Here is a 12038-nt window from a genome sequence, read left to right as displayed (position 1 = left end):
AACTAAATGCGGAAATAATAATGAAACTATTTGTTTAATTGACAGAACCACGATTGTTACTTGTGGTTTTGATGTTGCACTTTAGGTCGACACCCTTCTGCAACATATAGACAATGTGCTGCATTACCAAGTATTCGCTTGTAAATGTGTCGATATGTCACTGACTCATCTCAGCTCATGCATGTGGGAGGTTTATCGCCAAAAATTACCCTCTTAACTCAGCTGCAAGGAATGACTGTAACTGGTGTTTTCCCCAAAACAATTCATTTCCAAACTAAATCTAGGTGCAAGTCCGTGGTTCTAAGTTTTTAATTTTTTAATTATTTTACCAAATAAGAACCAAGCTCATAAAGTTATTGTGTAACTGCTTTGACATTTGAATTACTTGATAAAAGTGCAGTTTAAATCACTGCGTCAAGCCTGAATAATAGTATCAAAGGATCAAAAGACTGCATTTGCTGCCCTGCAGCTGTGGTATGTTTGAGCGTCATGAGTTTGTGTAGCAACTAGAAACGAGGAAGATGAGCCACATGAAACCACAGCCTCCCGTGACATCACATCATGTCATGTCGTGTCCCTGTGAAGACGCATGCAGTTCAGGAAAAACTGGTTTGGAGACATTCTGACTGTCACCTTCCCTCCTTCTTGTTTCTCTTCAGTCTTCCTCTGTGCTCCCTTGTTTATATGTAGGCTGACGCTGACAGTCGATGGTTCATTTCTGGCTTCAACCTAGCCCATCATGGATTACTCTCAGCCTTTCTCAGTCCTCAACGAGAAGCTGAGACCTCAATTCGGCCTCAGTGAACAGCTCTATTCCTCTCTGGAGAGGGTGGAGGAAAGACATTTGGGCTCTCTTAGGAGCAAATATCCATCTTACCGAGGTACAGTTCTACCAGCAGAACTAGAACCTGAAGTCTCTGTGATTGTAACAGAGCCAGAGGATCCAGAGGAACCTGAAGATGGTGCAGAGCAGGACGATTCGGGCTCTGATGGCCTAGAAGAAGCGAACAGTGCTGCCCTGCCTGTCATCAGCTCGCACCTCTTCACTGAGTTAAATTTGAAGGATGTGAGTGAAGAGGAGCCGGTGGATGAGGACAGCAGCACCTCACAGTCCGAGGAGAAGGACAGTCCAGATGAGCTGACCTCAGAAAGGACAAAGGACTCTTCAGACTCAGGAGCTGGGGCCGGTGAAGGTGGGAGACCCTTACAGAGGAGCTACATGGACAGGACTTTACCAGACTTGATCAACAGTGGCAGGCCGCTCGTGAGACGCAAGACACTGGGACACGTTTCTGCCACGGTAGGAGAACCGACGTTCTAATGATTGTGTGTTTGTTCATGAGAAAGAAACAGATTTTTCTTTCTTTAATGGATGCATTTAAGTCTTTCACTGGTTTGTCAAACAACAATGAAACCTGTTGTGCAGGGAGGAGGTAGTTTCAACACACAAAAGCCCAGTGAACCTCCATTCAACCTGTATACTGTTTAATAAAGGACGCTTCATCACCTGCTGCTGACGATGCTCCATTTGTGATGTGTAAATATGGAAACGGTGTTGGTGGAAATGTTTTGCTCCCCGTACTTTGCGCTATTAGCTCCCATTACTTATTTACCTTGTGTCTTTGAGTGTGTTTCTGTGGACGTGATCATTTGTGCATGTTTGTCGTGTTTGTAAGTGCTGATTAATATTTCAGCTGGTACGACAACTTTCACCCAGGAATGTGGGTTAGCAGTTTTTGTTTGCATTATGTAAGATGTCATGAGGTGAGTAGTTTCTGCATGTGGGCTTTTCCAGGAAGTACATTTGTTTATTTATACACCAAATGACACAGCTTAATAATGTCCATGAACATCTCTATTCTTATCTCCAAAAATACACAGTTTGATGTACTTTACCTTTTATTGTTTGCAGCTTAGTGAAGTGCGCAGAGAAGTGGAGCTGTCTCGGAAAAGAAGTATTAAGCTTAAAGCTCAGGTGGACAAACTACGGGAGAACAGGGAGGGACCAGGCTGGAGCCAGCACAGAGAAAGGGTAAATGTCACACATGGTGGTAGTGGTAGTAAAGTACACTGTGTACTTCTGTAGAACTCCACTAATTCTCTCTGTTAATTTCCACGACAGGTCACAGAGGAGGTTCAGTCCATTCTGCGGCTCCTGCACCCACTGACAGAGCCGGAGTCCAGCACACCTGAACCCTCTCAGGGGGAAAACTGCCTGGACGCTGCCCTGACCCAGCTGCAGAATGTGGCCCGTAAACTGGCCATCAGCCACACAAAACAGGTAAAGGCAGATTCCCAAATGAAGCTCCTCACCCATCACCATGGTCGTTTAATCTCAGTTTGATTTTATCTGACTCAGAGGAATGTTTACTTTTCACATACTTGAGATGACAGCGGCAGCAGATTCTGAAACTTGACTTTATTACAGTCCAATTGGATTCTTTCACCAGCAGCTCATCAAAAGGCCCATTCTTATATTTTGCCAGTAAACAAATGACTTATAAATATGAGAGGCTGTATGCTCAAATGCTCACGCGAGCGGATTCTGAGCCCTGATGTTAAGGCATCATCAGCACTGTTTCCTTGAAAAGACAGTTAATTTCTCCACCCAGGTGTTAAAGTTAAGCTATGTGGCCTGGCAAGTTTGCAAGTAGCAGCAGCAGCAGCGGAGTGAGTCTTTCTGGTTTTTACTGTCAGCAGCTTATAGAAAGTCACACGGTGCATCAGTGGAGGTCTGAGAGAGTGAAGTTAAGGAAGGTGTGAGGCAGAGAATAAAACGTAACCTCTCTCCTCTGCTCGTTTGTCCAATTCAGGAGTCCAAATCGGGAAAAGAAAAAGAAGCAGAGGAAAGTGCTGTTCTGCAGCAGGCGCTGCGGGACAGAGATGAGGCCATAGAGAGGTGAGTACACACATCATGTACACAGTCACATTCAACTACTATAAAAAGCAGATGAATCAGAATTTAAGGAAAAGGGAAGCTGAAAGATCCCCTTCAAGGACTGTGTCATTCTTCCTGTTCTCTGTGCAGGAAGAAGGCGATGGAGGCCGAGCTGCTGAAGAGTAAAACAGAGCTGATGATGCTCAACAACCATCTGCTGGAGGCTGTACAAAAACGCTTGGAGCTGTCGCTGGAGCTCGAGGCCTGGAAGGTAAATCTATTTGAAAAAGTGGTGTCATACCGAGCAAAACTGAGATGGTGGGAAACCCATGAACACATGGGGAGCAGGTGGAGAAGTCTAGAAAAGTAGGACACCGACACGTGACAAACACATTAGTCTCTGAAGGTGTTTAGTTGTAAAACACAACACAAACTACAATTAAAATTCGCTCAAGGTACATTCAGCACGTGCATCGTATGCAGGCGTTACTGCCAGCTGGCATCCTGCCACAAGCACCATGTCTTCATCTAGTTAAATTGAAACTGCTCTGCACCCTGCAAGTTTTAGAGGCGAGAGCGGCAGCGTTAGTTTCAGCTGTTTACTTGAAATCCAAACTGATTTCACCTAAACAACTGTCGAAAGAGAGAGAGACAGAAAAACGTTTTGCATACATGTCTCAGCGTGTGTGGTGGTCTAAAGAAGAAGAAGAAGAACGGCGTAGCTTTAATTATAAGAGTTTTGGTTATAATAAAAACTGAACAGCAGGAGCCCCCAGCAGCTGTATGACCTACACACAAAATCCACGACTAGGACAATTTAATTCATTGAGAAAGGACATTTAATATGATTATATACGTCTTCTGCTCTCACAGTAAAGTCAACACTTATTATGTTTCCTATCACACTTGTAGGTTGAAGTTGCAGATGTTTTAAAGTGAGTCTGTTTTGCTTCATTTGCCTCAGGAGGACGTTCAGTACATCATCCAGCAGCAGCTGCAGAGTCAGCAGCAGGCGGAGCAGAACCAGAAGAAGACCAGCCGTCTGGGTATTCTGAGGAGAAGCAACAAACCCCCCATCCAGAGGCCGTCCAACTTCCCTTTGTCTACACCCACCCCTCCCACAGTTAACGCGAGTCAAATCTACATCTCCGGTTCTGCGGCCGCTGCTGCTCCGTCTCGCAGCAGGTCCCCCTCAACCGGCACCCAACGCAACTGGAGGGACAAGCTGAAGAGGGGCAAGAGTCGGTACTCAGACGTAGACGCTTCAGGGCAGGAGTCAGAGGGGGGTAAAGATGACGGCTTCCAGATCGTATCCCTTGATTAAAATAGTGAGGACACTGCACTGAGCACATTCGTACTGATGCACAGTGTGTTTTAGTGGTCGAGCTTCACCGACACCAGGAGGCTTTTTCCACACTCATCTTTCTGAAGGAGGGGGGGGGGAGTTTCTGACAGGATTTGTGACCACACAGCCGTTATGAAGTCGGCTTGTTCACGAGTGACACAGAAACTCTTAGCTCCACAGTAGACTTTTCACTGAAGAAGGAGAAACTAAGAGTTCGAACGTGTCTGGAGGATCTTTAATGTTTGAAACACATGCTTTCAGTCTTTGACCACTGTCTTATATATAATAATTATATATATATATATATATATATAAACTGATTGTGAATCAGCCAAGTGTTGGTTAATAATTTAGTGCATTACACTTTATCTCCTGATTATTGTTGTCATGTCTTAAATAAATGAATTTCCTAGAAGAAGATCTGAAGGAGCTTTTGCACGAGTCACGCTGCAGTGACAGTCACCACATCTTTCTATCTGTCGTCTGAACTTTACTTTTTCAATATTCAAAAGAACAAACATTGAACTTGTAGCCGATTTTTTCCTATTTATTGTATAATATCAGTTTGTACATCTTCAATAATATATAATCCACTCCTAGATGCCTCTTGCACTCATTTTAAATGTATATTTGTCATTATCTAGAGTGAGCGCCACCACTGTGGCAACATGAGACACACACAGTACAGCAAATTCACACCGGATGACAAGAGAAAAGTCATGCTCATAGTGAAACATATACAATCCTGAACACACCATTAGTCTTCAACCTTTTCAATGTCATTGAATTAATTCACTTCTCCATATTGTTAACACAGAGCTCTCCTTTTGACAAACTCTTGCCCCACTGCTGAAGATGGATCTGCATTCAAATGTCAGTACTACTCAACCTCCCCGACCCCCCCCTCAACAATCCCTTCATTTTGTGCAACAAGACGCGTGTCCTGTGGTTGAGGAGGGCGAAGGGGTTTGTCTCCACACTCTCTCTCACTGGAGCTTTATAAAAACAATTAAATAATTAGATTTAAATAAACTAATAATTTAAAGACTGTTATACTTTTCTATTCACATCTAATGAACATAAAACACTGATTTCAGTCAACATCTAGCGTTGTGAAGGGACACGGCTGTTAAGCTTCCTTGTTGGAATATTCCCACAGAACTGGCAACCCAGCTGCCAATCTAAAGTCTGCTATTTATTACTGTAGAATAGAAGTTTCTTTTTGTTTTAGTCAAGTTTTAGAAATGTAAAAGGAGCTCTTGACAAAAGAGGCACATACAAATTTACAACACCCTGCTTAATATTCACACTCATGGCAGTTTCACTACTGGACCGTACTGTTCAAACCGAAGGAAACAGAAATGACGTTAATACTTTTACAATTAAATAATGTACATTGTTGCAGCATATATTTGTGAGATACCCATATAGACTTGCGCCTTAGTTGTAAAGATAAGTGAGATACAGATAATAAATCGTTAAACATGTTTCATCAAAACACTGGTTGGACTGACCAAATACTAAGACACGACAACATTACCACGGCTTATTGCCAGACAGACAGAAGAGTAGTATAAGAGTATAGTAAGTTACATATCAGTTGTAGCCTGAGATATTCAGGAAACAGATTGTGACAATCCTCCAATTTGCATGTCTCTGCTTGGTTTTCACAGATGATTATGTTGACATAAAAATATAATCAGCGCTTTCCGTAGCCTCGAGCTGTGACAGAGAAACCGGCCTGCAAATCCTCAGCAGGATGTGAAAATGAAACGTCCAGACCAGAATACTGAATATATCACCATGATCAAGTTCTCACAACAAACCATCTGCACACGTTAAAGCCTCTCTGCAGAGCTGAAACCTCGTCACTCGTGATACCAAACCCCACCCCCCCTTGTGCGGAGAAACTGTTGTTGCTTTTCACATTCAACTTTGTTTCATTCCAGTGCTGTCAGGACTTTCAAATCCAACCATCTTACTGCTGGTCCACTTCCACAGTCCCAGATTGTACTTGGCATAAAGCCACTTTTCTATTCTACTGGCATAAATGCATCAACATAAAGAAAGCAGTGTGCAAATGAGATACTCTTTGGATTAGTACACCTCCAAAACAGCCCGTTATGTTAAATTGGAGATATTTTCTTTACTATTGTCTTGCTACTGATCTAAAAATCCTTGAAAACACACCTGCACACCAGCCAATCTAGTTACACTACCTGTCTGGCAGAGAGACTAAACAAAATAAAAGCTCACCAACACACTACACTAAATATGACACTGTTAAAAGGTAGAACTGACTGCTGTAGAAGGAGGAGTTTGGTCCCGTGTTAGCAAAAATTAGCATCATTATTGACTCCATTAGTTCTTGCTGAAGCTGCTGAACTCTCACCTTCATTTTGTGGTGAGCGGACACTCAAACGCTGAGCATAAAAAAAAGTTCTGAGGTGAAGACTGGAGGCAGCTACGACTGAAGGAATGAGATGATGGAGCTGATGAAATCTAAGGGTTTATCTGCGTGGATCCAGTGGCTGGCGTCTGGGATGTACTGGATGTCAGCGCTTGGGAACAGCCTCTGGATTTCTGGGTAATCTTCGGAGCTGGATCAGGAGTGAAGAGCATCAGCCAAACACAGAGAAATGCGATGAATTCTTCAATATTAGACAGATCTGCAGCTTTAAAAAATCATAATGAAGGTGACTTAATACCTGATGTAAGCAGAACTTGCTCCACCCAAGAACAGCGTAGGTCCCTCAAAGACTGTGTTAAAGTTGGGAAAACTCATGATGTCATCAAGATGTGCCGAGATGGCCTCCAAGTTTACCCTCCAGGCGTAGTGTCCGTTCTGTTCCACCAGATTAGTCAGCAGAAACTGACGCACAGAGTGCTCCTGAAAAAGACAAGAATGTCACTTCACACTTTTTCACAACTTCCTGCTCATCAATTCTGCTTCACGGTCGCTAAATTTACCACTGTCCGTATAAGGTAGGCAGCTGACCTCCCTCAGCATCAAACAGTAGAGACACGGACACTAACTAGCGAACAAGACGCATTTAGGAGCTAAAGAGTACTTCCCTCAGGATGGTAGAGAAAAACCGAGAAATGCAGAACTAAATACCAGACACAGAAAAGTACTCGACAGGAATAATACACTTGTTCACTGAAGAACAGCTGACACCTAAATAATATATTAAGTTGTTATAAACCAATACGGAGTCTGACCTTGACCAAACTACGCAGCTGATCCTCAGCCATCCTCCTGGCAGTGGAGCGTGGGATGTCACTGGAGATCTTCATGTCCTGCATGGCCTGGATGTAATAGCGAAAGTTGGTGCGAGCGGTGGTCTGAGCTGGACTGATGTCGACTACCACCAACCTCTCTACTAAACCAGGCTGAAGACAAAATGGCGACTGTTAGGTAGGTATGAATGTGCAGTGAAAGGTCGGGTGACATGTTAAATTCATGGTGACATTTCTCGACTGCTCACCTGTGTCAGAGCCGTCGTCATGGCTGTCTTCCCTCCCATGCTGTGACCGATGAGGATGCACTTTTCAATGTGTAGCTGGGCGAGGAGGTGTTTCAAATCCCCGCTCATCGCTTCGTAGGTCAGCGCCGAGCTGTGAGGGCTGTTTCCATGGTTACGGGCATCTACAGTCAACACCTAACTGGACAAAGGACAGTCAGGAAACTTGGAACGGGGGTAAAGAGCCAACAGAGCTGAAACAAAAAACTTTTTCTGTCAGCTGTATCCTTTACTCTGGCTACAGCTCAAAGGAGCGACAACACAAACAAAGGCTGCACTGTGCACATGAGGTGATGGGTTTCCTCAAAGAAGCTAAATAACAGATTATCTATCAGTGTTTGTTACAACAGAGCAGACTGCTGAGTCGTATCACATGACCGAAGGCACACTGGTTGATTATAAGTTCCCACGCATGCTTTTCTACACTAGACTGAGCACTGACTCAAACAATTAAAGATGTTTTTGGCGTAACAACAGAAAAGTGTGATGTCTTCATCACTGCATTACCTTTCGACCTGTGCGCTGCACCAAGGACTTGGCTATTGAGTGGAAATTAGATTTGCTGCCAAAAAGCCCATGGAGAAACACCAGGGGAGTGCTCTCTCCCTTCCCATCGAAGACATCATAGGTCAAGTTGACTGGGCTGGGAAAAAAACAATAATAATGAATCGTTAGTATCTTACTGACAACACTGGAAATGGAAATGATCTCGCTGCTTAGACAGGAACAGTAATAAATCTAAGAAGTACAACACACTGATTCACAGACTCTCAGGAAAAAAGAGTTCAGGTCATCTTATTGTTATTAAAATATTAAACTAGAAGAAGGTGGAAGCAGCATCGTTCAGTGATTTGTGACTTATTTGGATAGAAATGTTTTGCTTCCACCTGCTGGTAAAACCTTAGGTAACAAAACCGGAACAGACGCATTGTGAGAGTAATATTTGAACTAAAAACATTTGAGTTGACGTTTATTCTTTATATTATATTCTTTATTAATGTATATGAATATTTCCCCAATTAGTTCTTTATTCCATCCAACAGGACACAGTAGTGAAAATAAAACTTTGCTCAACCAAAAATCCAACCTATTCAATTGCATGTCATACATAAATACTTGCAAATTTATTTAGTGTCAATATTATATCATGTTATTTACATAATATACACTCAGTCTGTTTTTAGGTGCATCACAATGAATGTAATAAATCTAACACTGACATTATTCTAATAATCTTTCTCCTTGATTAAAACATATTATTAGGCACATCTCTGATATAGCCTGATATAAAAAATCAAACACTTCCTCTCTAAAGTTGTTATGTAGTTACTAAATCAGTAATTACATAACTACTAAATCAGTAACTACATAATCTGATGGGTCACAAATGTGTTAGTAATATGCAACACTGAAGATAAATGAACTAAGATGGCTCCTCCATTCTCCACCTTGTGAACTGTATTTTATTAAATTGTTTTAATTAATTTTTTTAATGTTGGTAAAGTAATCAACACAGAAAAACATGGGCAAGACATAGTTCATTCAGTGTAAATTATCATTATCGTCTGAAGCCTGGGTTTTGTTTCTTTTTTGTTGACTATTAATTTTTTATTATAATAAAATAAGTAAAAATGTATTGATATTATTTTCCATCACATGATTGTTTCCGCTCTTCAATAATGGTTAGTACAAAGTGAAACTAGGTAAATAACAAGCTGTCATGTATGGGTGTCCCCGGGGGCCCCATTAGCAAATATTGGCCCCTGGGTCCTGCAGCAGGTTTTTCCGGCCCTGGCTATGACTGACTTAGCATTCAGCTAATATATAATCTGTGTATGACAAGTATTCTGCTTTATTTAGCTACAGAGAGACCAGAGCATGTTCCAAAATCCTTTTCACGTCTGTAAAAATAGCTCCGCAGCAGCAGCAGCAGCAGCAGCAGCAGGTTAATCCTGCTAACCACACATCTGAATGTCATTTATGCAGCTGTGCAAAGTTAATATCGAGTCAAGACGCAGCGACACGACACAGTTACACGTTTCCAGCGGTTAAACAACCGAGAAACACCGGGCTGTCAAGTGCAGCCATCGCAGCAGCACCACCCTCCAGCTCGGACACAGAGGGCATCAGTTAGCCGGGGAGCTAGCAACGTTACCTGGATGAGCTGGCGCTGCGGACCGGGGGAGCCACCCGGCACACATCCAGCTGTCCGGGGAATAAACGACACGACAGTCCTCTGTGGACGAGGCGACACAACGCACTCATGGCAGCATATGCTCGGTCACCGGACGGCGGACGAACAGCGTGTGATTCTCAGACGAACCAGAGACAGCGGCGCCCCGGAGGTCGGATTGAATGGAGCTGTCAACAGCTGATGCTGCGTCATGACGTCAGACGCAGGGGTGCACCCTCTGAACCCTGAGTGTGGTCTGTCAGGCTCCGTGAGATTTACCTGCAGAGGGGAAAACAGGTCACAGACATGAAATGTGAGAAATGCAAACTGTGCATTTGGTTTTAATAAGAAAAACCGCAGCTTTTCTCCTTTTTTATATTTGTTTACAGGCTCACAGTCTTGCCTGGACCAATATGGCGGCGACGGTGGAGTCTACATCTACAACACAACTGAAAAGATGAGTATGGAAAACATTTATGTTGAATGTAGTATTTAATGAAGAAGTACTATATATAAATAACGTTTTTGAACGCATAAAACTTTAGTTATAAGATTCCGTGTTGGTATAAAATAAAAAATATACTTAAAGCTACCAAAGTCAAACTATTAGTTAGAATGCATTTCAGAATAATGCATATTATTTATTATAATAATTGATGCAGTGTCATGTTCTACTTTAGAAAGGTGGAGGTATGTTAATGTATGCATTTTATACACTAATTCCTCCCATTACTATTTTATTCATCATCAATATTAAAAGGTCTAGTTGATCATATTTTAGATGATATATTTCCAGTCTGCAAAGTAACTACTAGGCCCAACTACAGGGATCAAGTAGTTGTAGTTGATTCATAAAGGCAGCAAGGTGAGAACTGTAAAAGTTGTACTGAAGCTCTGCACTTGAGTGAATGTCCAACTCCACCACTGGGGAACTGGAAGCCTGTGAAGAGTTTGAATAAAACCAAGCAGCAACCAGAAGTACAATGCTAGACTGAACCAATAGGTGGTGCTGCAGTGTTACCATGAAGAACAACACTGTAAGCTGTTGATTGACCAGATTAATTATTGTATTGTAGGATCATTTAGATATGTATTTACATTGCACTTCTTCTGTTGCCATTCTTTGCTACCACTTATTTGTTTTGGATTTCCAGTGATTCATTTTGCTCGTTTCAGCACCTCATTATTACATTTTGGAGGATTATGATTTTTTTCTCTACTTGTTGCACCTACACTACTGTTTAAGTCATTTTAAAATATCATGCTGAGGCACTTGTTTTTTGTCCCTATACGTACGTATGTGGCTCCTGTCATGTACATGGACATAAAAACAAACCATCAGTCTGTGGGTTTGGGCGGCCTGGCCTCCCTTTGCTGCGCTGCCAAACATTCATTGCTATTGGAGACAAGTCCGCTGAGACAAAGCACGCTGTGAGTTGTCACCATAGTGATGGCATGAGACAGAGGCCCAGGGGAGCGCATAGTCAAGACCCAACAGAAGGAAGAAAAAGGAAATGGCAGATTTATTGTCATGTTTTTATTCCAGTTCTGCAGCACTGCCGGCACCATGTTCCAACAATAGTCTTCAACTGTCACAGCTTTAAGTGTGGAAACTATTTGCACCTATTGTACCTCAATACCAATTTCCCCCCCTCACAATTAAAAAGATAACAATTCACATTCATTTAAAACTGCAGGAGAGTAGGAGGCAAATAGGTTAATGCAAAACTATCAGGCATTAAATGATGGATTTTAGGTTTTTCTTACTTTTTAACAAAATGGTGATGCCAAGGGTTAGACCGTGGATGAATTTTGATGCCCTGGGTAGAATGGTTTAGTTGCTGTAAAGGACATGAGCCAGGGTTATCATTAGAAAGTAAACATATTATTTATCGGAAGTGTCAGGTTTGATGTGTTGTTTGTAGACAGTGTTAGGTCATGATGTGTTGCCTTCACTGACAGGTGAACTACCTGTGGAAAGGCCATTGTCTCAGACATATTAAGAACCTTTTAGACCAAAATAAAGATGAAAAAAGTTGCTCATAAAAAACTAAAAGTGTGATGACATTGAAACAGTGTGTCATGCAGATTTCATCAATCACCACCTCTGCCTCAAAA

The 12038-nt window shown here is 42.2% G+C and overlaps 2 protein-coding genes across 2 annotated transcripts; one reads left to right on the top strand and one right to left on the bottom strand.

Annotated features, from left to right (window-relative positions):
• Nucleotides 1-604: 604 nt before the first annotated feature.
• On the top strand, nucleotides 605-4824 carry bicdl2l (bicaudal-D-related protein 2-like). The gene is made up of 6 exons (XM_026372843.1): nucleotides 605-1300; nucleotides 1913-2032; nucleotides 2123-2281; nucleotides 2814-2899; nucleotides 3029-3149; nucleotides 3843-4824. The coding sequence occupies exons 1-6, from the start codon at nucleotides 740-742 to the stop codon at nucleotides 4200-4202; spliced, it is 1407 nt and encodes a 468-aa protein (XP_026228628.1). The 5' UTR covers nucleotides 605-739; the 3' UTR covers nucleotides 4203-4824.
• Nucleotides 4825-5213: 389 nt separating this feature from the next.
• Nucleotides 5214-10098, bottom strand: abhd11 (abhydrolase domain containing 11). The gene is made up of 6 exons (XM_026372844.1): nucleotides 9903-10098; nucleotides 8255-8390; nucleotides 7712-7885; nucleotides 7446-7616; nucleotides 6932-7113; nucleotides 5214-6823 (listed from the first exon to the last, which is right to left on the bottom strand). Exons 1-6 carry the CDS (start codon nucleotides 10010-10012, stop codon nucleotides 6688-6690), a joined length of 909 nt encoding a protein of 302 aa, XP_026228629.1. The 5' UTR covers nucleotides 10013-10098; the 3' UTR covers nucleotides 5214-6687.
• Nucleotides 10099-12038: the final 1940 nt, after the last annotated feature.

The sequence above is a fragment of the Anabas testudineus genome, chromosome 14, assembly GCF_900324465.2.
Source record: "Anabas testudineus chromosome 14, fAnaTes1.2, whole genome shotgun sequence".
Lineage (NCBI taxonomy): Eukaryota > Metazoa > Chordata > Actinopteri > Anabantiformes > Anabantidae > Anabas > Anabas testudineus.
This window is presented reverse-complemented; position numbering and strand designations above follow the sequence as displayed.